Source organism: Vitis riparia, chromosome 5 (genome assembly GCF_004353265.1).
Source record: "Vitis riparia cultivar Riparia Gloire de Montpellier isolate 1030 chromosome 5, EGFV_Vit.rip_1.0, whole genome shotgun sequence".
Lineage (NCBI taxonomy): Eukaryota > Viridiplantae > Streptophyta > Magnoliopsida > Vitales > Vitaceae > Vitis > Vitis riparia.
This window is the reverse complement of record NC_048435.1, coordinates 3322222-3347499: the sequence shown is the minus strand read 5'-3', so window position 1 is coordinate 3347499 and position 25278 is coordinate 3322222. Positions and strand designations below refer to the sequence as shown.

Genomic DNA, 25278 nt, shown 5'->3' with positions numbered 1-25278 from the left:
ATGTTTGGGTATACACCATCTGGCACTCCTACTGAGTCCAATCATAAATTTTTATTTATTTATTTATTTTTTTCGATAAGCAAAGAGTGTATTGATAAACGCAAAAAGCACACAAACATGCACAGGTCGTATACAAAGAGCACCGATCACAAACACAAACACACTAGGAATGGAGAATATTTATTTGCCATCTTGCGGAAGAGTATTGAAGAATTTGCCATCTTGAATATATAGCGTTGTAATTCTATATATTATAAATAAGGAGAGATTATCATTCTTCTTCAATGATATAAGCCTCCCTGATACATGTTAAAAACAATGAAAAAGAGAAATTTCAAGAATAGTTTTGAACTAGATATACTGAAACATAAGATCAGAACCAGCATAGCAATTAAGGATTGAACAACCATGTTTGATTGATGTCTTTAAATGAAAAGGAAACTCATATTCAGAGAAAATCAAGGATAGTATAAAGAGGCCTTCTAAGGGTTGAACAATCATGTTTGATTGATTTCTTTAAATGAAAAGGAATCTTATATTCGGACAAAATCAAGGATAGTATAAGAGGCCTGCCTTCATTACATAGACTCAAACTCACAAAACCTGTGACCAACAGAGAAATGGCAGTTGAAATACAAAAAATTTGATGATAAATTCAAAATAGGATGACATTTCTTTTTTTGTCCCAGAAAAGAAAATATATTATTTTTTAGTTGTACCTTTGTGGTCACCAGATCATTTTCCTATCCATTTTGATCTTGCACACATGAAAACTAAAAATTCTTCAAGATTTATCTTGTAGTTGTTTTGAATCACCGGTACTAAACCAAAAAAAGGTTCCTGACCAAAGTTCGCACCACAATTAAATTCATGCTGGATCTCAAACACAATTTCAAAGAAACCACACAAGTCTAGATAACAGATTTGCCACCAACAATTATTTTGGAATAAAAATAGGCCATGATTTTAAGAGAGAAAACATGGAAGATAAGAGATTATTAAATTTGACTTTCAAATTCAATGCTATCAGGGAAGAGAGTGAATACAGCCCTGCAACAATGCATTTGTCAAACAATAAAGTGCAGCAAGATACAAAGTCAGAGAGCTAAAACCCTACCATAAGTGCGATTGGCAATCACAACTCTTGCGCCCTTTTCTTTTGCACCAAATGCTAGTGCCTTTCCAGCACCACCAGCACCAATGACTACAAACAGCTTACCAGCTAAGGGGGAACCACTTGTACTGCTAATTTTATGTAAATCTGAAAAAGAGAAGAACAGGTTTTCTTATTGCAAAACTTGTCCAAGGAGAATTCTGTCCGACTTTTAAAACACTTTAAGCAACCTCGTAGTCCATCCTCTATAGCAGAAATAGCACCAACATAGTCAGTATTGTAGCCAAATAACTTTCCATCACTTGGTCTCCTGATAATGCAATTAACAGCTCCTATTGACTGAGATTAGATATAAAAAAGTAAATCAATCATGAATAACAATAGAAAATGGTGGAACTCCTCAACCAAGAAAGTTCACCAATTATTCCATTGGGGAATTTCAGCTGACTATAGCAAAATGAGGAGACCATCGATTACCTTTGCAACTGGACTGACCTCATCACAGCACTTAAGTGCAGCCTCCTTGTGAGGAATCGTACAACTGTGTGAAATTCAGTTACATTATTCCATTATTTAGACAAAAACATGTGTGAATTATAAATTGCTAAAAGATATATAAGAGTAATCTAGACTAAGCTTTGCAAGCAAACCTTGCACAATATAAAATGAATATAGACAACACTGGAAACAAATGAAAGTGAACAGAACCACAGGTAACATAAAGCAAGCCAATGGAACAAAAGATACCTAGGAATTCAATACTTGGCAAATTGAACTGATAATACTTATAGGCAAGCAAAACATGTGGCATATAATGTTTCAAATATAAATAAGAACTATGTTGTAACTTTAACACTTCCCAAAAGGAGATTGAACCTGAAACCAGCAAAATCAGCGGCTGAGTAAGTGTGAAAAAATTTTGCAATGTCATCCACCAATAAATGCACATAAACTCCATTAAAACCAACTGATTTGAATGCTTCATTGTATAAATGAGGTGATTTGCTGTGACTAACAGGCTTCCCAATAACTCCAAATACTTTAGTATCAGGCCCTAACTGCCTGAAATTGTATAAATTGAGGAGATCTTTGATTGTCGGTTGCCCAGGAGCTGATACTATTCCGGGCTCCAGTGAACCAAAAGTGAGATATCCACCGAATTTGGGGCAAAGTATCCGTGAAATCAAACCCCTCTCACCCATGACCAGTCCTATTACCGGAACCTAAAAATTTCAAATCAATGAATTACTCATAAACTGTCAAGGACAAAAAAAAAGAGGTAAAAAGATGTAATGAATGTATCAAGGACATTTCAATCATATGAGAATCTTTTTCTTTAATAAGCAAAGAAAGATATGTATATATAAATAGCAAAAGAAAAGGTACACCAAATCTGATGAAAAAGAAAAGGTATACCGAAGTACACAAGGCTTCAATCATATGAAAATCTCATAGAAATCAGTCATCACCAGTTCCCAGTTTTTGGCTGTACATCATACTTTTGACCAAAATATCATTATGTTGCAACAAACAAAAAGCCTAGTTGCTAGAAAACACATCATTTAGATAATCTATATGATTTAAGCAAAATAACTCACATATCAAACAAGTATATATTGAAAGTCAGACAAAAGCTTTTCACTTAATAGTAATAAGAAAAAACCATTGTCTTGTAATAAGAGACTGTGATTAGTATAGAATGTGAAATAGAATTTTATGAAAATTCAATGTCATTGTTCCAAGAAATATGTGCACTTCATGCTACATTTTTCATTCACAGATATCATTTATTAACCCTCCCTGTCCTATTATGGTATTCATAAAATCACCATACAATGCCATTGCTCAATTTCTTTCCACATTGGAAATAACTTCATAAAAGAAATTTAAAGTCACCAAACACTGGAGTGCTACATACACTGCTTACTTGAGAATGGACAGTTATCTGAAAGATGTGTGCCACATCAGTAATCTCTAAGGAAGTTGTTGCAATCTTCACTATGTCAGCACCAGTTGCCTGTATACTCACCACAAGGTTGCCAAGATCTTCAACAGATGGAGTATTTTGATAGTTATGCGATGAAACAATAACTTTGAACTTTTCAGGCTTCCTTCCATGTATGGAATTGATGAACTCATGAGCAACCTTCATAGACCAGAAAAATTATTAGTGAAGGTAATTCCTAGTTTAAGCCATTTCCAAATCCCGACCTACTTTCAGTCTTTTGTTAAGTCTTGGAAGGTTTGGTTATCTACTGTAAGTGAGCAAGAAATATATATATATATTTCTGATAGGTCAAGTGAACAGGAAATAATATGGTTCCAAACTGAAATTTTGAACTTCTTTTGGATATCCTCATAGTATATCATGGCAGTGTTTTAGCTTTCTCTTTTCAGTTTCATCGACAAGAAAACTACCTTAAGCTCAATGTCAACATAATCAGCTCCCAGTTCCATCGCTAATCGCAGTGCATCCCTTCGGCTGTTTTCATCACCTTCATACTGGCCGCCTTCCCATTTTGGTCTAGAAATATGCAGGAAATTAGAAATTTTTATACAGTAACACTCTAAAAAGGTTAAGTTGCAAGATGGAACTACATGAAATTGGCGCATCTTTATGTCCCATGGACATTGAATGGCTCTAAATGGTTCATTGAAGATATTTTTTTGTTATAGGCAAAAGAAATGTGTGTGTATATATAAATGAAAAAAAAAGTAAACCAAAGTACATGGAACATAAACAACGGGCACAGAATGGCAACATCACAAAAGAAAGAACTCAAAAATACAACTCTCTCTCTCTCTCTCTCAACAAGATCTCACCCAGCCAATAATCAAAGGCATTGAGCCTTCTACAATCTACATCCCAACCAAGCTAATAGGTTACTTAGGAACAAAGATTTCAATTTTTGATCAGAATGCTTCTCATTTTCAAACACTCTTCAGCTTTTTTCCTTCTACAATGTCCAAAAAATACATAGAGGAGCGGCTTTCCAAATCTTCTTCCATTTCCCCCCCAAAAAAAGCCATGACAGCTTAGTAGAGCTTCTTTGACTGTGGAAGGAAGCACCCAAGCTACACCAAATAAGGACAACAACTGCCTTGAAATCCTTGACTTGGCACAGCGAAGAAAATGTGGTTAGTTGATTCCCCTTCAACTTTACAAAGCTAAAATATGTTCTCCGAAGGCCACCCTCTTCTTTGAATTTTTTTTTATGGGTAAAGCAAGAGAATATTATAAAAAAGAAACGTCAACAATCCACCTCAAAGTACACAGAAAATATAGAATGGATGCCTAAAGACGCCACCAAAAGAATATAGAGGCAATAAAAAACAATGCCCCCTCAATAAGAGTCCAACCAGTCAACAAAATCCACTATAGAAGGAGGACCAAAAACTATAAACCACTTAGACCAAGCGTAGAGATTAAAGAGAAAAGAGCATTTCATCCCTTGAAAAGAATGTTCCTCATTTTCAAACGATCTACTATATCTTTCATTCCAAATTGTCCAAAATAAGCATAAGAAAGCAGCTCACTACACTTTTTTCTATTTTTTACCCACGAAAGATTCATGTCATCCTAATAGTGTCTCGTTGACCGAAAAGGGAAACACCTAAGCCACATCAAACAGGGAAAACAATAAATGTCACAAAACCCTCATCTTAGCATAGTGTGGCTAAGGATGTCATCAATGAATTCTTCCTCTGAATGACAAAGGAAACACTCCTTGCCAAAGACCACCCTCTTTTTTGTAAATGATCCAAGGTTAAAACCTTTTCCCAAGTAGCCTCCTAAGAAAAAAGGTCCACCTTTGGCGGCACTTAAGAGTTCCAAATAACACCTTCCAAAAAGAAGCTAGAGCCCTTTTGGGAAGCGTTTTCAAAAACAGTTTTTAAGAATAGTTTTTGAAAACCGTTCTCTAATGTTTTGTAGAACAAAAGTTTGTTTCAAAACTTGAAATATTTTTAACATGTTTTCTATGTTTTAAATATATTTTTAAATTAATTTTTATATGTAGTGCATTATTTTTAATCATTTTCCATATTTGTATAATTATTTTTAAAGATAGTACTCAAAAAACAAATGAAAACAACTAAAAGATGTACTTTGAAGACACCATGTTTTTAAGAATAGAAATTTGTTAATTCTTTTTTATTTTGTGGTTACCAAACATATTTTTTTGTTTCTTTGTTCTAGAGAATAGAAAATTATTTCAAAAAAAATTACCAAACAAGGCTTAAACTTCCCAGCTCCAAAGCCAAGTATAAGGTTTTGACAGAAAACTTACCATTCTTTGATTATGTCAAGATCATCTTATCTTCCTCTTCCTTGCCACCCTCCTCTCGTGCAGTCTCATAAGAAAACACTCCACAATTTCCATCTCCCAATCATTAAGAAGCCTAGAGAAGCGAGGGGCTAAACAACTCCTTTCATTTAACAAATTTCAAACATCTACCACCCAAGCCTCCTTTGAAACAACAATAGCAAATAAAGAAGGATTAGACCACACCACTTATCCTTCCAAAGTCTCTCTCTCTACTCTTTACCCACTAAAAAGGCAACTTTACAAGTCAAAAGATCTCAATCCTTCCTTATGGTTTTCCATAACCCTACCTTACACATTTCTCTCACTTCATAGGAGCACCAATCTCCTTCTTTCTCATACTTTCCACTTATAACGTTCCAAAAAGCTCCTCTATTCTCAACATAACACCAACTCCATTTACAAAAAAGGGGCTTATTAAGCATCGAGAGACTCCTAGCCCCCCAGACCACCCTTACTTCTGTCTAAAAAAATAATAGCCCACCTTACTAGATGTGGTTTTTGCTCAAGGGCTCCTCATCCCTATCGGAAATCCCTTTGAACTTGCTCTAACCTTAACCTCGCTGTCCTTCGAATGCAAAACAAAGACATAAAATAAATAAGCATACTAGATATAAATCAGGCTAAGTCTCCCACCTTTGGAGATATATTATTTTTTTCACATAGATAGCCTTTTGCAAAACCTTTCCTCTCTTCCATCCCATACCGCCACAAACTTAAAAGGAGCAACTAAAGGAATACCCAAATAAGAAGATAGAAGCGCACCCACCTTGTAACCAAACTCTAAAGCAACTCTTCTAAGTTCTCCACCCTTGCCATTAGAATTGACTTCCTCTTTTCTAAATTAATTTTCAGCCCTAAAATAGCCTCAAACCATATAAGCATCCAGCTCAAATAAGTCAACTAGTTCTGAGAAGGCTCATAAAAGACTAAAGTATCATCGACAAACAACAAATGAGAAACTTCCACTCCTCCACCTTTGTCATTCACCCTACCCTCCAACCCGACAAGAAACCTCCAATCTTAGCCCTCTTGAGCAAACAACCGAGAGCCTCCTTTGCAATCGCAAATAAATAGGGTGAGAAAAGGTCCCCCTACCTCAATCCTTGAGAGCTTTGAAAAAAGTCTAATGAAATGGCCTTAAAGAGAATGAAATACCTTATTGTAGAAGTACACAATTTAATCCAATTGACCCACTTCTCCCCAAAACTCATTTTTTTTAAAATTGAGAGCAAGAAGCCCCAATTAACATGATCATAAACCTTCTTAGTATCAAACTTACAGATTAATCCACATTCATTGTTTTTCATTAATGAGTCAATGGTCTCATTAGTAATGAGACTGCATCCAAGATTTATTTTTCCGTCACAAAGGCATTCTGGGATTTGGACACTACCTTACCCACCACCTTCTTAAGTTTATTAGCTAACACTTAACCCACAATTTGTAAAGGCCACCTACCAAGTTGATAAGCCTAAAATCCTCAAGGTCTTATACTCCCTCTTTCTTGGGAATTAAAAATAAATAAATAAATAAAATTGCATTTAGGCTCTTTAAGAATCTACCCTACTCATGAAAGTCCCTAAAAAAGCCCAAAACCTTTTCCTTCACAAAATCCCAATTGAATTGCCAAAATGCCATAGAAAAAGCCATCAAGGCCCGATGTTTTGTCCCATTAAGGTCTGAGAGGGCATGAAACACTTATTCCTCATAAACGGGTCCTCCAACATAGCTACATCCTAACCGCCTAAGACATCAAATGACAACATGTTGATGTTAGGTCTCCAATTCCCGGATTCAAGCAAAAGATTTCAAAAAGCTTGAAACACCCCATCCTTAATCTCACTCTCCTCTAAAATCCAGGTCCCATTGATTTTAATCTTGGCTAAGAAGTTCCTTTTACTATGAGCCTTAGCCATTTTGCAAAAGAAATTGGTATTCTTGCCACCCTCCTTCCACCATAACTCACTTATGCCTTTGGGAAGTTTCTTCCAAAAGAACCCACTTCTTATACTCCTCCTCAATCTGCTTCCTAGTATGTTACTCCTCCATAATCAAAACACTAGTCCCTTCCTTGGAATCCCAAAAGAACACCTCGTTCAATGCCATCTCCTTTCTAACTGTAGCATTGTCAAACACCTCTTTGTTCAAACTTCACATTAGACTTTACAACTTTCAATTTTTCTACCAAAATGAAACTAAAGGAATCATGGAAGTTGAACCCCAACCACCAAGATCTCAACAAATCTTTGAATCATTCCTCTTTCAACCACATGTTCTCAAATTTGAACGAGGAATGACCTTTCCTCACCCTCCCTTATCTAGCAAGATGGGAGAATGATCAGACATTGGTCTAGGTAAGATGCATTGCACTACCCTATTGAAAAAGGCTTCCCAACCCTCAGACACCAAGAACCAATCTAATCTCAACTGAGATTGATTGTCCATGCCACCCATCCAGGTGAAAAGATCCCCTTGCAAGTAAGGATGAAAATATCGGTAATCACGGATATATCGGTAACTTGATTTTACGGATATATCGGAGAAATATCGATGGATATTTTGGAAAAAAATTTTGGTAAGCAAAAAATTGATCAAAACTCATGAAAATGTAAAAAAAACCTCGTAGTAATGTAATTAGTATAATAGACAATTTAAAGTTGTTTTGTTGAAGAATTTGATATATATATATATATATGTATATATATATAATTAACTCATGAAAATGTAAAAAAACCTCGTAGTAATGTAATTAGAAGTATAATAGACAATTTAAAGTTGCTTTGTTGAAGAATTTGATATATATATATATATATAAAATATGATTTGCGATATTAGACATAATTATATTATGTCGGTTGTACTTGTACACTCATTATGAAGCTTCATGAAAAACTTATTTTAGTAAATATCAATAATTTGTACATATTATCACATAGCTTGAGGTTCAATTCTGACCGTTGGATCACATCCAGCTTCAATTTGGACCATCAGATGCACAGGGGTCATGATTTGATTTTTTTTTTTTTATCTCTATTAAATCTAACAATCAAAAGGGCTAGACCCACTTCTCTCACTCGAGCATCAAGAAGCCCTTCTCTGAAGATGCCCTCCAGACGACAGAATCCCTAAAAAAGGCCCTATTTTCCTCTTCCACCCTCAATCCTCGCAGGTTCTAATCTAATCATTTTTATTTTTTATTTTTGCAACCCCCGTTTGATTCCCAAGAAAAGCCATCCCCCATTCGATTTCCGGGAAAATTCATCCTCGTTTGATTTCCGAGAAAATCCATGCAAAACCCCCAAGGAAAACCAAAAAGATTGTTTTTTTTTTTTTTTTTGCTTCCTATGTTTTCTAGATCTGTTCTAGGGGTCGCTTTGCTTTTGTGCCATTGGATTTAAATTTCACGAACCCTAAATCCACGATTTTTGAGCCAGGCTAAAAAACACAACCTTTGCCTGCAAATCATGATTAGATTACCAAATAACATCTTATGTTTTTTTTTTATAAAAAAAAAAAATTGGACAAATTTTGTATCCTGTGCGCGGGATGGACTAGTAGGAAATATAAGGAAATTTCCCGAAAAATCGGTAAAAAAATTGGCAATGCAAACAGAAAATTCGCCGATAAATTGCAATGCCCAACAATTTTTTGAAGATTCCGTGATTTTTCACCTACAGCCATTTTTCACCGATTCTAACCGAAATTTGGCGAAATTTCTCCCATCAACATTTCGCCCCCCTCTTTCGTTTCGCCGGCCACCGAAACCCAAAATTTTGGCGAAAAAAATGGAAACTTTCATCCTTGCTTGCAAGGGAAGATCCCTAAGTTCTAAGTCCTCGATAACCTTCGAGAATCTCCTTATAGCTAAGGACAACTTGCAAAGCCTTCTCACTCTCTTCTTTGAAGTTGATCTACCTTCAAAACTTTTTCCCAACTAGCTTCCTAAGCAAAAAAAAGGCTCGCTTTAATTGACACCCATAATCCTTGATAGGAAGGGACTTGTCCTCCTCAACTTCAATATAAAGTAAAAGGATTTGGGAAAAAAAAAAGTCCATTGTTTGACTCCTAGATCACCCTATTGAGAACATCCTTCCTTATCAGCTTATCTTGCGATCTTTGGAAAAAAGTCCCAACAATAACTAGCTCCCAATTGTTTAAGTGTCTGGAGCAAAATGAATTCCAATAACCCGTTGCACTTGTCTCATCCTATAAATCCACCACTCAAACATCTTTTTGATGAAGCTAAAACATATAAGGAAAGAATAGACACAGGAGCTCCTTCCCACATCACCTATCCTTCCAAAACTTCACCTTCATTCCATTACCCACTACAAAACCGTATTGTCAAATAAATCTCATCCTTTCCTGATAGATTTTCATACTCCAATCTTGTATCCATCTCTCACTTCATAGAAATACCAACCCCCTTCTTCTTTCCCATACTTCCCCTCCATAACCTTTCCAAAAAACTTCCCCTTCAGTAGCGAATCATCAATTCCACTACCTAAGACGAGCTCAATTAAGAGATGAAAGACTTCTAATACCCATACCTCCTTTACTCCTATCTATGCAAATTGTAGCCCATCTCACTAAAAATGACCTCTCTAGAGCCTCATCTCCCCACAAAAAATCTTTTTGAATCTTCTCTACCCCCATCCTTACCCTTCTAGGGATTGCAAATAAGGACATGTAGTAAATAGGTATATAAAGTGCTTCAAATCAATGTGAGTCTCCCCACACTAATAATGAATACAAGAGAATTTTTCTATGGACTATGAGGGATGGCACCCTTTACCAAAGACTAATATACCTAAACATCTATGATAATGTTATGTAATCTCTAAAATCTTAGTCATCTAATTTAGTTCACCACATGCCAAAATCCCATAATTAAAGACAATTGTTTTTTCATTGCTAATTTCTTAGTGTTGTCTCCCTATAATGTTATGAGGTATCTGTATACAAATTGAATTTTGAATGGGAAATTGTCATTGTTCAGAAATATATAACCATGAATTATACCAGTAATTTCACAAATACATCATGCAAGTCTATGTTTTTGTTGGTTTCACTTTGCTCATTGTTCAGGAATTTGAAGCTTTACTGCATTAAATAATCTTACATGTTATAAGCTTATTTAATAATCAGTAATTACTTCAGAATTCAAAACTGCAGTTTCAAACTTTTATTAACTAGGTTGAAAATGTTTGAAATTCTGAACATCAACACAATAATTTAAAATTTAATTAAATAAAAAATAATAATAACTGATTATCCAAATTCAGCCAAATATAAGTCCAGTCTTCCCAATTGCTAACAAAATTGAAACTTGAAAACCAGTGCCAGTGGTGCATTAAATGTTTACGGATGATGAATTGGCTTTTGAATTTGAAGGAAAAGGGGGTAGTCGGTTAAAGTCAGGCGCAGGGGTCTGTTTTATTGCAAAATTTCCCAGAAATTCATATAATTGAAAATAAGAAGAACCAAATGTTCATAATTTATTGAAACTCTATTACCAAACCTGTAAGTGAACAGAGTAGGTAAAGGGCACTTTCTGATTAGGACTTCAAGATCTTGGCGAGGATTGAAGCGCTTCAAAGTATCTAATCGGACCTCCACAAGGTCTGCACCACTAGTTTTTGCCTTACTCATGTCCACCACCATCTTTTCAATTGTTTCCCCCATTATAGGAACACAAATTAGGGTTGAGTTCTTACTCATTCCTCCGCTTTCCATTTGAACCGCGGTAGGTATAACTAAAATTCAAAAACAACATCAAATTCAAAACAGGAGATTAAAGGAAAAGAAAATAAAAAAGCAAGGCCAACATAACGGATCTATTTCAAAATTTAAAGACAAAATCCATTTGCCTGCTGAAAAAACGTGAAAAAAAAATGGAAAACAATAATTAAAAAAAAAAAGAGTAAAGAATCCAAGAGAGAAAACCAAATCCAAGAAAAGGAACTCAAGAGTTTATATCCAGTCTCTTAGATTCGAAAATCTAAACAGATGAAAATCCGTCTTGGTTGCGGAAAAAACGCGGCAAAGGAACTGGAACTTCGAAATCTCCGATGTTATTGGAGCTATTACTGATGTTCTGAGATATTTAACACTTTTTTCCTTCTCCATTTTGCCGCATTATCTCAGCAACCAAACAAAAAAAATGAAAAAGAGCAGGGGCCGTCAAATTGCAGTGTTACCAGAGGCAACAGTGACAACGGAGCTCACAACACGGCAAGAATTTCAGCCGAAATCCTTGGTGGTTGGTGGATTTTATAGGCGGTCAAAAATGTTAGTAGCAAGGCTGTTTTCCCTATCAGCACCAAAAATGTTATTTTCCAAGGCTGTGTTTGGCTTCTTTGTTTTAAAGTTCATCTTGCCTTAGTTGTGGAATCAATAATGCCCTCAGCCTCTATCATTTATATAAAACCATCTTTTTGTTAAATATTTTAGTAGAGACAATTGATTCTTCCAAGAAAAGTAGCATTTTTCATTACGCTTCTGAATAATTGCTTTATCTGCAACAATTGTTTAAGAATAAATTGATCAAGAGGAGGCCTCGTAATTATGACTTTAATTTATTTCAACTTTGTCTAAAACCATGTCAGCTGAGTCGGGCTGCTCTGATGCCAAAGGGCCAATATCCATTCCCTTACAAATTGGATCACTGAACATTCAACCAAACCCATTTGACGCAATATAACTCACCTATCCACAAATATGAAATACATTATGAGCTTCTGAAAGACCATGGTGCCAGGATACATGGCTGAAACTGTGTAGCTGGAGTGCGAGTCAAATTTCATTCCATACACCATTAAAGTGAATATAGGGTTACATCAGCCATATCCCGTCCTCAGTGAGGTCCACCTCCGTCTCAATTCGGGCCCTGAAAGACGCAAATCAAACAACCCAGCTAGTAGACAGTCATCCGATGCCATAGATGACTAGAAAGCTTACGTTGCAAAAGATCAATCAAGCTAGAATCACATTTCTTACATAAGTTTCGTGCCAGCCAACCACAGAAAAAACCATCACATAACATCAGACTAGCAAGTAGTAACAAAGCACCCTGCTGGTTGCGTACATGCAGGAAGCTTTCGTAACTGGTATGGAACGGGGTCTGGACCGGTGAGAAATATGCAGGAAGAGAACGTATAATGACATATATATCAGGTATTAACTTAAAAATCCTACCTATACAAGGAAAGGCAAACATTCAATTTCCGATTTGTGCCTACTGAACCCTAGAGGAACCAGTTGAGGTACATAAATTAGATCAGGAAATTATACATGAAATCCAATTTGCTAGTACAGCAAAATTTACAATTCATAAGACTTGAATCAGCTTCAGACCTTTCGTTTCCACCACTGCTGCCAAGCTCCCAATTGGATCATTACCAGGTGAGCACTCAATCTTTTCTTTCTGGCCCAACTGGATCCTAGTCGGATGAGGCCTCAATCTTATCTTCCTCTACCTCCAAGGCAGATGATTTCTCAAATGGATCCTTCCCGGCTGTCCCCTCGATTTTTTCTTCCTGTGTCTCCAAGGAAGGCGATCTCCCAGCTAGATCCTTCTCAGATGATCCCTCGATCTTTTCTTCCCGTGTCTCCAAGGAAGACAAGCTCGCATTTAGATCCTTCTCAGATGAGTCCCTGATGTTTTCTTCCTGTGTCTCCATCGAAGAAGAGCTTTCAACTATACCCTTCTCAGATGAGGGTTCCATCTTTTCTTCTAGCATCTCCAAAGAAGATGAATTCCCATCCGGACCGTTTTCAGATGAGCTCTTGGTCTCCTCTACCTGTGTCTCCAGCAAAGACAGCTGTGGATCTATATTTTCAGCCATAACTACAGCCTCAGTAACATCCATTGGATCATTCAATTCAGCTTTAGGAACTTCTGGCGAGACCAAATTTACATCCATGTGGCAGACTTGGTCAGTGTCATCTTTGGAACTTTCAACACCCATTACTGGTTCAATTGCAGCATCATTCGGAACACACTCTGTATTGCCAGACTTGGCAGTTACTGGGTGCATGGGTTCCAATACAGGGGCTTGTTCTACCATAACTCCGCCAACATCCATTGGATCAGCAATTTCAGCATTAAAATCATTTGAGACTCCATCATTGGAATTAAATAAAACTTTGGGTGAAGATGCTTGTGTTTCTGAGAGATCTTTTGAATTGTGAGCCCCATCATGCTCGCTCTCAGAACATTCAACTCCAGCCATTGGTTTAATTGAAATGTGAGCCCCATCATGCTCGCTCTCAGAAAATTCAACTCCAGCCATTGGTTGAACTCCGCCATCATCTTTTGAAACAAGCTCTGTGTTGCCAACTTTAATAGTAGAGTCCATAGGCTCTAATGTAAGTTTCCCTTTATCTTCACTTCCATCACATGGAGACTTGGGGCTGCACTTGTCTTGAGAAGATTCATGAGAAGTGACTGTCTCACACGCTGATGCAGTATCAATAGGGGGTACTTCAGGAATAGCTCCAATATTATCAGCTTCCAGGGCAGTTTCTGCAACTTCAGACATAACTTTACTGCTGCATTGATCAGCTTCAGTAGGAACCATGCTTAATTTATCCTCATCAGGAACGCCACCATCCAAATTACAGATGCCTGAATCATCAGGATCAACAGGAAGAAGACCAACAACAGAATCCACTGGAGGACTTCCAACATCATCAGTTTTTACAGAACTCATAGGTGCATCAAAGCTTCTGATACCTAGAGGAGAAGATTTTGGAGACTCTTCCGATGAAGGCTTTGATCTGTTTCCTAAATTATTTTTAGCCATATCATTAAACTCTGCAGCATCTTCAGATACCAAAGGTGAATCCATCTGAATGCTAGAAGCTCTCACAGATAAGTCAACCAGAGCACCATCACGAGCAGGTGATTTCTGGCAAGAAACATCATCCACTTGGCCAGAAATGAGAGGATCAGAGCAAATGGTCTCCACATTAATTCCCAAGATTGAATTCTTTTCAATAGGTTGACTTGATTCTGGCATGTTTTCAACAGAGCCAGAAGTTATCTTGCTTTCAGGTTCACAAGCCTTGGACTCTAAGATAAGGGCATCAACTACATCAGGACTATTGCCTCTTTCTATTTCTGCAATACACGCCTTCTCAGATTGGCTTTCACAGTTCTCAGCTGGAAGGTCCAAAGCTGGAGCTCCTGCCTCTGAAGTGATTTCTGAACATATTTTCAACTCCAAACTTTGATTTTTGATCACCTCGATAGAGGTATTGCATGACACAGTAAGAGTTGGGTTATCCCCACCTTCAGCCCCAATAGATTCACTAATTTTAGTTTCTGATGAGCAAGTTTCAGATAGCCCAACAGAGGAAGAAACCGTAGGAACCTCATCCATGCTCCTTTTTTCTTCAACAATCTGCTCTGCAACTATCATGGTTTCAATGGAGCCAGCAGTTGTCTTGCTTTCAAGTTCACAAGCTTTAGCCTCTGAAACAATGGTCTGGTCCAGCAAAGGACCCTTATCCTCTTCTTCTTTTGCATCACCTTCTTTTACACACTGTTTTTCGTAACTACAAATTTGGAGGTCCAAAACTGGAGCTGCTTTTTCCAAACTTGACATGGTAGAATGCATTTTATCCTCTAAACTTTGGTTCTTATTCCCCTCAGCAGCAGTCTTACTTGATACAGGTACAGTTGGGGTGTCTCCATCATCACATTGATTTTCATGGTTGCAAATTGGAAGGTCCAAGACAGGAGCTTCACTTTCTGAAGTTGACATTGTTGAACATGAATTATCCTCCAAATTTTCATTCTTATTCACCTCAATGACTGTCTTACTTGATACAGGCACAATTGGGGCATCTCCATCATCATTCCCAAAAGGCTCACCAACTTTAGTTTCTGACGAGCAAGTTTCAGATGAATAGACTAGGGGAGAAACTTTGCAAACAACATTAGTAGCATTGCTCCCCATGATTGAGTTGTCTTCAATAAGATGACTAGAAAATACCATGTTTTCAACAGAGTCAGCAGTGATCTCAGGCTCAGTCTCAGAAACAAGGGCAACCACTGGAGGAGGATCTTTGTCTTCTTGTTCTTCTCCATCCCCATCTTTCCCAGATTGATTTTTGTGCCTGTCAACTGGAACATCCCAATCTGGAGTTTCTTTTTCCAAGGCTAAAATGGTTGAATTTCTATCATCCTTTGGACTTTCGTTCTTGGTCACCTCAGTAAAGGTTAGTCTTGGTTCTGGAAAATTTGGGGCATCCCCACCTTCACGCACAAACAACTCATCAACTTTAACATCTGATGAGCAAGTTTCCAACGTCTCAAGCCTGAGTGGAACTGTGCAAATCACTGCCCTATTACTCACCATGATGGAGCTTACATCAATAAGCTTTTCCGAATCTGTCATATTTCCAGTGGAGCCAGCAGAGACCTTGCTGTGAGATTCAGAAACCTCAGGCTTTGAAACAAGGGCTTCATCCAGAACAGCATCTTCATTCTCTTCTACTTCTGCATTACCTTCTTTACCAGATGGGTTTTCATCATTGTCAACTGGAGGGTCAACTACTGGAGTTGCAGCTACAAAAGTAGGCATAGTTGAACATGTTTCATCCTCCAAGCTCTGTTTTTTGGTCACCTCAGACAAGGTCTTATTTGAAACAGTTGGAGCATCCCCAATTTCACTTGCAAAAGACACATCAAATTTAGTCTCAATTGAACAAATCTCAGAAGTAACCTTCTTTGTCAGAGAAGCAACATCATTTGCATCAGCAGTTTGGATTGATTCTAAGGCATGGTCTACGTTGTTTTGACATGCCTGTATTTCAGTAGGCAAAGTTTCCTCCTTTGATTTCAGAGATGCATCAACTTCACTAACTTCTAAGCATACAGAAACTTTTTCCAGCAATCTGGCAGCACAATCATGGGTTGTTGATGAGCTAGCTTCCTTCAGGTTTTCGGCAGAATAATTCAATTGCTCAGTTGATTCTAGAGTCTGACCAGCTAAAACATCAGAACCATGGATTTTACATGCTTGCTCCTGGATAGTACTTTCTAGCTCCTGGCTGTCATTCTCTTGCTCACTTGTCATGGAAATGGCTTTAGTCTCCAATAAATACCCAGATTTATCAGGCAGCTTCTCATTTGATTTTGGATCCTGACCAGCACTGTCATGTGTTGTTGGTGAGCTTGCTGGCATCTTATATTGGGCAGAACAATAAGATCCCTCAGTTGATTTGAGATCCATATCAACTAAAACACCAGAAGTATGAATATTACATGCTTGCTCCTGGACAGAAATTGTCAGTTCTTTCTCTTGCTCACTTCTACTGGCAGTGGCTTGACTCCCCAACAAAACCCCTGATGCATCCTGTAGCTTCTCATTTAATTCTGGATCCTTATCAGCACTGCTTTCTGTTATTGATGAGCTTCTAGGGTGCTTGTTTTGGACAGGATTCTCTGACTGCTCAGTTGATTTCAGATCCGTACTAGCCAAAACATCAGAAGAATGGACTTTACTTGCTTGTTCCTGGATAGCATTTGTCACTTCTTTGGTCTCCTTCTCTTGCTCAGATCTCATGGCAATAGCTTGATTACCCAATGAATCTCCAGACTTATCCTGTGCCTTCTCATTTGATATTGGATCTTCACCAGCAACACTATCTGTTGTGGGCAAGATTCTTGGCTTCTTGTTTTGGGCAGAATACTCCGATTCCTCAGTTGATTTCAGATCCAAGCCTTTAGATGCTTGCTCCTGGATAGCAGTTGTCAGTTCCCGAGTCTCCTCTTGCTCAGTTCTCAGGGCAATGGCTTCATCTCCCAATGAGTCCCCAGATTTATACTGCAACCTCTCATTTGATTTTGGATCCTGACCAGCAATGCCATCTGTTGTTGATGAGATTCTTGGCTTCTTGTTTTGGGCAGAATAGTCTGGTTGCTTAGTTGATTTCAGATCCACACCAGCTAAAACATTAGAAGTAGGGATTTTACATGCTTTGTGCTGGATAGCATTTGCTAGTTCCCGAGAATCCTTCTCTTGCTCACTTCCCACAGCAATTGCTTTACTCCCCAACAAATCCCCCGATTTGCTCTGTACCTTCTCACTTGATTTTGGAACCTGCCCAGCTAAACTATCAGGAGCACCAGGAGGTATTGGACACTGTTTCTTTCCCCTTCGCCGAGGAGCTCCTGCTCCACTCTGAGCCTTCTGACTTTGCCCTTTCACTCGCACAGGAGCAGTAGGACACGGAGGGGTAGATTGAGAACTGGGAGCAACAGAAGGGGAAGGAGGAACTGGCTGAGAACTAGGAGCAATCCCCACACCAAAATGATGCATCGTTCCACTGATAACTTTTACAGCAGAAACTGGAGTAGGACCAGGAGCCACTGGCAAGCTAGAAACTGTTCCACTACTTGCTCCCACTAAGTCCCCAGATTTATTCTGTGATCCCTGATTCGCTGGCTCCTCACCAACTAAGCCACCAGGAACTGCTGGTGGTAACAAAGCCTGTTTCCTTCCTCTACGTCGGGGCGCTTCTGCTCCACTTTGAGTTTTGCGACCTTGTCCTTTAACTTGGGTCACTACAGGGGGGCAAGGGGGGGTAGATTTAGAATCAGAGGCAACAAGATGAAGAGGAGGTGCTGCCTGAGAACTAGGAGCAATTCCTACACCAAAGTGTTGCACGGTTCCACTGATACTTTTTACAGTAGTAGAAGCAGAAACAGAATCAGGGCCAGGAGTTGTTGGAAAGCTAGAAGCTGTTAGAACAGAATCCCCAGTGTTATTATGTGATTGCTCATTCAATTTTGGATCCCCCAACTTATTTTGTGATGGCTCATTCAATTTTGGATCACCCAATTTATTTTGTGATTGCTCATTTAATTTCGGATCCTGACCAGCTAAAGCATCAGGAACAGCAGGTGGTACAGAAGCCTGTTTCTTTCCCCTGCGCCTGGGTCCCTCTCCTCCACTTTGAGCCTTTCGACCTTGTCCCTTAACTTGCACAGGTACAGAAGAATCTGGTACAGTAATGTGAGAGCCAGGAGGAACAGGAGGAAGTGATTGAGGAGGAATAGCAGGGACTCCCACACCAACATTGTGCATGCTCGAACTGGTACCTTTTACAGCTGTGGGACCAGGGAAAGAATGAGGACCAGAAGCCATTGGAAAGCTAGATACATTTCCCTTCTGAGACCCTGTATCCAGTTTCTCAGCTCCTGAAGGTGCTGGATGAACCACTGCAGAAGAGATGTCCAAAGTAGCTCTTTTTGGCCTCCCACGGCCCCGTCTAGATGGTGGAGTTACCTCTTTGCTTTGCTGTGGTGGCGGCTCTACAGAGGGAGCTGACGGAGGTGGTGGAGGGGGAGGAGCAGGAGCAGGAGCAGAAGCAGGAGCAGGAGCAGGAGAAGGAGCAGGAGCAGGAGCAGGAGAAGGAGCAGGAGCAGGAGCAGGAGCAGGAGCAGGAGCAGCAGGAGCAGGAGCAGGAGCAGGAGCAGGTGATTCTGTGTTACTAGTGGCCACCACAGGCCCACTGGAATCAATTGGCAAGTTTGTCTCTACCATTTCTTCCTTCAGTTTGGGAGATTCAGGGGAGTCAACCTGACACAATTTTTCAAATTCTTCCTCTGTCCATTGTTCTTCATAGGAACGCACCTAGGTAAGCAAAAGATTAAAAAAAAAAATTATTAAAAGAAAAAGAAAAAACAGGACAAGACAAGACAAGATCATGCATAGTTGGACAAGTTATAAGTAATGTACACGTTAGAGGAATAAAATGTAATCAACCGACCTCTCTTGCTCGTTTGCCTCTTCCATACTGTTGTGTATCAAGGCCCCCAAGATACTCACCCTTCCGTTTTACACCAACATTAGATATTGCCCCAGCATTTGATTCTTCATATATTTTCATTGCTTGATAGAATACTTTCAAGTCATCATCTGTTACAAGGCGAGAAGGAAGGGGAGGTGTAAGCTCCATTCCCTGTCCAACTAGCTTTTTCCATGTTGCCTGCAGAATTTAGTTTATTTTAGTAATGCACTAGATCAGACAGCAGTCATCTATAAATCCAAAGACATTTATGCCACCCAAAGTGAAAATGAAGCATACCATCTCTGCTTCCTGTCTTTTTTTGTCAATGGATTCAAATATATCAATCTCCGACTCACTGCCAGAATATGAACATTTCAGCTTGACAATAAAAATGCCAAAAGAAAAATAGCTAAAGTATATGGAAATCACAATATTAAACTAAGGAAAACAACAAATCAAAGGCAGAACATGAAGAGCAACAGGTTACGATATTAAATAGCACACATAATTTCAGAGTCAAAAAAGGGAAAAATAAACAAATAAATAAATCTGCAAATACATAGGCTAGCAGTGATAGAAACCTCTAATCCCTATGATCCACTACATCTTAACTTACAAATAATAAAGGGTGACTTAAACTTAGAGGTAAGTATAGCCTTATGCAAACAGCAGAATGGTGAAGTATCATTTCTCTACTTGAATCCAAGTAACTGGGTAAGGATTTTCAATTTTCTTGGTCTAAGTAGCAGAAAAAATAACATTCAAAGGCTAGTATTTGTCTTTTTGAGAATCCAGATATAAAAGAATTCTTGGCACTAGTGAACGACCATTCCCATACTCACAGTATCACATAAATATGGAAAGGAGGGGGAAAAACAAACAAACAAACCCACTAATGAATAAGCCTTCCCATACACACAAGGCAAGTAACACATAAATAGGGGGGGAAAGAAAAAGTGGTACAGCTTCTGCTGTTTCATAATGTCTCAGTGTGAGAAAGCAGTTATATAAATAACATTCAGATGGATGAATAAACATGAAGCTGGAGATGGAACCTACCTGCGGGCTAAGAGATCATTCAGAGCATCATCATCTAAAACAGGCATAGCTTCCTCTTTCTTAGACTCCCGCAGCAACGACTCCAAGTATTCCCTTCTATCTTCTGCACTGAGGTTTTATTACAGAAAAATCCTTCAGTAGAACTAAAAGGTGTATCAGAAAATTTTGGAAATTTTAGCAGGAAACATTAATTTAACAAGAATACTGATGTACCTTGTATTGTTATCAAAGAAACCAGCAGTGATACTCTGATTAGCAACTCCCAGTTTATGTTCAGCTGAAGCCCTGACTTGTTCTTCCACGGTTTGGACCTTATTGCAATAAAAGTAGTTCAATATAATTCAATGAACACAGATGAAGAACAATATATCACATCATACCAAAAACTTTCAAATTCAGTGATTTCTTTAACAATAAAACCAGTGAGAAGGTTTACAAACATCCCATGTAATGTATGTACCAGTATAGCATCAAAACATTATATTTCTATTTCCTGTGAATTGCTATGGCTGGGAATGCATCCAATTGGGTTTTTTGTTTCCCTTCTCAGTGAAGGGAAGAAAATGGAAGTTGAAAGATAAATTAGAATACAAGAAAGGGGCTGACGAGATTTGGGAAATAAATACAGGAATGGCATATGAATACAATACAAGAATCAAAAGCACAATGGAAATTAGAATTAAGGATGAATTATTCAAAAAATAATATTACAAGCTGAACAAGAGCTCAGTAGTGAAAGAACTATGAGGTAGGCAATATATGAAATCAACATAACTGAATAAAAACTTCATTCTAGGAGATTTTCCACAATCATGAGTTCAGGAGATATTATATTTACAACAGTTAAAGAAAATGACAACAAAAAAGATCAATCATAATATCCCTACAATAAGAAAGCATTTGTACTCATAAAGCATGAAAACAACCTAAATATTACACACAAAAGCACAATGTAAGACACCCACATATCTATTTCCTGGAAGGCCAGAGGATGTTCTGCCACTTCAATGGTCCCACAATACATTTGTCAGTTGGTTTACAAGCCAAAAAGATGACAGCAATTTAATCTATTTTCGTTTTTCTATAGGAACATGACAAATGGAAAAGAAAGAAAGCTGGAATCTACACATTAATCTCTATGAAATATGCAAAGAGGAACCAACATTGTGTCCCACAAGGATCTCTCTGAACCCCTCAGCTGCCAATTTTGGAAGAAAAATGTTTGCTACTAAATACTAATCCAAGCATATCACATGAAAACAGATACCCAGCCAGCAATTAGAAAAATACAGCCCAAACTGTCAAAAGAAGTGAAAAAACAAAATAATATTTTTTACAAATACCCCATGCATAATCATTCCTAAATCAAGAAGATACTTATCCTACAACATAAACCCTAGAAATGTACTCACTGTTTCTAATCGAAGGACAAGAACATCCCTCTTTTGGCCAATTCTATGGGCCCTTGCCTGAGCTTGCAGATCAACCTGAGAGAGAACCAAAATGAAAATCACACTTAGGAACAACAAAAATATAATTTCAACTTCACAGACAATTCTTCAAGGGCATCTAGTTTCTGTATTTGCCTGAGGATTCCAGTCAGTGTCAAATATGATCACTGTATCAGCAGCCTGAAGATTCACTCCAACGCCTCCAGCACGGATGCTAACACAATATGTACAAATGTCAGTACTTTTGAAACTGATCAATCATAAATACATGTGTGTGCATACTCTTGTTTCTTCTTATTCTTATTTTTTTTCCCCAGATTAAAAACAGAGAAATTTTAATGAGGAAAACCCAATAAAAAGGAGGAGATTGCCTTAATGCAACAACAGCTAAGAGCACAATGTGTAAGAGCCCAGATATGGATTCACCTCAAGGAGTTCAAGCGAACAGACAGCCAATCAGTGAAATTAACTGTGAGAAGTACCATCAAATTCTTTCCAAACAGATCTCATAAAGGAAAACGTTACCCTCACTCCCAGGAGATCTGTATCTTCCTAAAAATCATGATTCCTATCATTCCAGATCACCCAAATAGTGTCCAGAAACATGTAGTCCAAAACACCAAAGAATTCATACCCACACTAGCAAACAAATCATAATGTCTGACCAAGAAAAACAAAAGAGAAGCCACAGAGGTCAATTCTTATTCTTATAAGACTAAATGTACAGATGGCTTAATCTAAGGGACCAAGGGGGATCAGGGATTATCTCCCACATGCCCTGCATTCTGTACAGAAAATTTAAGGAAGGCCATCACTCCCCAGAAGTGAGCTGACCAAGGCACAGAGATGAAACATGGTGTTCAACTCTTTGGCAATTTATCCTATGCCTAGTGCTAATTGTGAAGGCAAGCATATATAAAAGTTTGTTGGTCATTTAACAGTTTGTCAACATGAGGCCCCAAGAACATATATGTTTTGGCGAAAGTTTAGAGAGATAAACCAAACAAAGCATCTATTGACAGATAACTTGCATACATTCAGCCAATGACGATCCAAAGAATGCTGTGCCCACTCATGGGATTATTTGATTATCTTGACTAGGTTACAACAATATAGGCTCATTATGGCAGCAATGGCACGCCTGTAAGCTACAGAGGCCAGTGCCTAGCCCAGTTCAACCTACTAGGAAAGGAGTATTGCTATAGTGCAATACATGATTCACATGGTAGCCCACTGTCCAGGCCATTTCACCTTAAGACAGCTGTACTACAATACATGATTCATGTTGAAGCACTGGCAACACGGTGTCATGCCTAAAAGCATGCAACTACCTCTTCTGTTTTATACAGATGCCAACAAAGCAAATGGCTATATTGCCCCAAAACATCAACCTGTCAAGACACTGATTCTACTGCACTCTCATATGGATAACCACATTCACTACAGTCTACCTCCACCAATAGACCACAGATAAAGAAGTTGAGAACTCATTAATCATCCAGCACTAGAAAGTATTGAGTTTATCACTATATATTACGCGATGAATTACCTGAGCAAAAAAATAAAATATGGAGAATCTGGCTGGTTGAACTGCTCAATGAGGGCTCCACGATCACCCCCAGATGTATGTCCGTCCAATCGAAGGTATCGATACTGTTTCCAGTGCAGATATTCCTCCATGACGTCAAGCAGCCTAGTCATTGTGGAAAAGAAAAGAACCTGCCAAGTTCCACATATAAGCGGTAATTAAAATATCAATTCATGGTATTAAGATTTCATATTTATGGGAATAGTTCAACGAGAAGCATGACCAATAAGGTACTTGAAAAGACAAAAGCTCTGAACATGAAAAGTTATTATTCATGCTTTTTGTGCAAAATGACTTGTTAAAAGGAAAGGTGAAATGACAAAATAGCATATCATCCTCTATGGCATCACAAATCTCAAACTGCATGATGTTGAGAGGATAAGGAAAATAGCAAGACCATTAATACTTCTTTTTCTTTCCTTTTAAATTAGCATTTTTTTTATGCTCAAATCCCAACCCGCACCCCCCCACCCAAAAAAAAAAAAAAAGATCCAACACCAAGCCTCCAGCAAAGGGAGAAAGAGAAACTCAGTTACTATAATATATATCTGTAATTTCATCTAGATGCCAGATGCAGATGTGTAAGGAACAAATAATTCTTTCCAGCATTAGTGTATGGAAACAAACACCATTATGAATGAGTATAATATCAATTCCTTGGGCTCCATGAAAATTAGACACAGTGGAAATGCATACAAGTGTTACCATACCCGATGATCGGTTGCTTTTAGTTTGGGAAGTAATCGATCTAACATCTCAAGCTTCCCACAAAGTCTCACAACAGGTGGCAGAAAATGTTTAGGGATTAAATTGTCAACCTACAAAAGGAGAATCATGATGTTAACATTCCAAGAGACAGGGAAGTATCAGTTACCCTTACAGATGGAAACAGAAACTCTGTAACCCTCTTCTTGGTTCTCATAAACAATGAAGGAAAGGAAAAAAAATTCAAGGGACAGGAAGATTTCTTTTCGTATTTTTCTTTTCTTTCTCTTTCCATCCAAGAATCAAACATAGCATAAAGGAACATGGAAAGTGCATGCCTCATCTGCATGAAGCTGGCTAAGGTAAGGGTGATTGCATATATTACGTAGCTCCATAACAGAGTTGTGCACCGACCGAGCCTGATGAGATAGTGAGGTTATGGTTAGAGCACATGAAGGTAAATTTTGCAGATTATAAACACACTCATCAAATATTAATTCAAGACAGTTCTTCCATTGAAATCCAAATGATAAACTGAGAATGAATGCACAAGGAAACCTTTGAACTTCCAATTGAGCCCAGGTTTTCTTCTACCCTCTTGATCAAAAGTTTCTGATATGCAGAAGCTTCGCACCTTACAAGTCTTTCAATCTTTTCAGGTAATTCATTTTCAACCTACAAAAAACAGTAATTACAAAAGCAAAAATATCAATATAAAACAACTCACAAAATTTTATTTATCACATAAAACATGGAATAAAAAATCATGTAAAGCCATCAGTATGTGATAAATATTATGTGGCCTCATGCAGTGGATAAGGGATAAAAAAATTCACATAGTCCACCTCCATTGGATTTGGTTGAGTTAAACTTCGATGGGAGTGCTCTAGGTAACACTCGCCAGCTGGGAATTGGAGATGTGATTAGGAATCACATGGTGCAATATTGAAAGCCTTCTCTAAAATCGGCTACAGAGAGTTCAGTTTAAGGCAGAGATCTTAGCTCTTTTGGAGGGCTTATTCCAAGCCAAGGCTTTGGATCTTTCCAGTTTTTTGGTGGAAGAAGATTCTGTTGTAGTGATCTTATGGGTGTCTAAGTTGGGCAGAAGTCCTTGGAAGTACAACATATGGCATCCTTCAAATCCTAGATCAAGCTAGCAACTTGGATTGTTCCTTCTCTTGGTCCCCTCGTTCAGCCAACAAGATTGTTGATCATATAGGTAAATGT

The 25278-nt window shown here is 38.2% G+C and overlaps 2 protein-coding genes across 5 annotated transcripts in view; both read right to left on the bottom strand.

Annotated features, from left to right (window-relative positions):
* The window catches only part of LOC117914459 (bifunctional 3-dehydroquinate dehydratase/shikimate dehydrogenase, chloroplastic-like), a 30395-nt gene extending 18622 nt beyond the window's left edge, over positions 1-11773 (bottom strand). The window contains exons 1-8 of one of the 2 annotated variants that reach the window (XM_034829808.1): positions 11643-11773; positions 10964-11198; positions 3533-3638; positions 3033-3260; positions 1991-2337; positions 1592-1655; positions 1345-1453; positions 1118-1261 (exon numbers count right to left, since the gene is read on the bottom strand). In XM_034829808.1, coding sequence (XP_034685699.1) covers positions 1118-1261; positions 1345-1453; positions 1592-1655; positions 1991-2337; positions 3033-3260; positions 3533-3638; positions 10964-11178 — 1213 coding nt within the window. In that variant the 5' untranslated portion in view covers positions 11179-11198; positions 11643-11773. The remainder of the gene's footprint in view (positions 1-1117; positions 1262-1344; positions 1454-1591; positions 1656-1990; positions 2338-3032; positions 3261-3532; positions 3639-10963; positions 11199-11642) is intronic. The other variant, XM_034829809.1, reaches the window with a different exon arrangement.
* An 808-nt stretch (positions 11774-12581) lies between these two features.
* Positions 12582-25278, bottom strand: part of LOC117915044 (chromatin structure-remodeling complex protein SYD) — a 35377-nt gene continuing 22680 nt past the window's right edge. For all 3 annotated transcript variants that reach the window (XM_034830593.1, XM_034830592.1, XM_034830594.1), the window contains exons 22-32: positions 24610-24726; positions 24390-24470; positions 24057-24164; positions 23308-23477; positions 21894-21972; positions 21720-21794; positions 20521-20618; positions 20308-20415; positions 19546-19603; positions 19228-19446; positions 12582-19091 (exon numbers count right to left, since the gene is read on the bottom strand). In XM_034830593.1, the coding sequence (XP_034686484.1) occupies positions 12885-19091; positions 19228-19446; positions 19546-19603; positions 20308-20415; positions 20521-20618; positions 21720-21794; positions 21894-21972; positions 23308-23477; positions 24057-24164; positions 24390-24470; positions 24610-24726 (7320 nt within the window). In that variant the 3' untranslated portion in view covers positions 12582-12884. The remainder of the gene's footprint in view (positions 19092-19227; positions 19447-19545; positions 19604-20307; positions 20416-20520; positions 20619-21719; positions 21795-21893; positions 21973-23307; positions 23478-24056; positions 24165-24389; positions 24471-24609; positions 24727-25278) is intronic.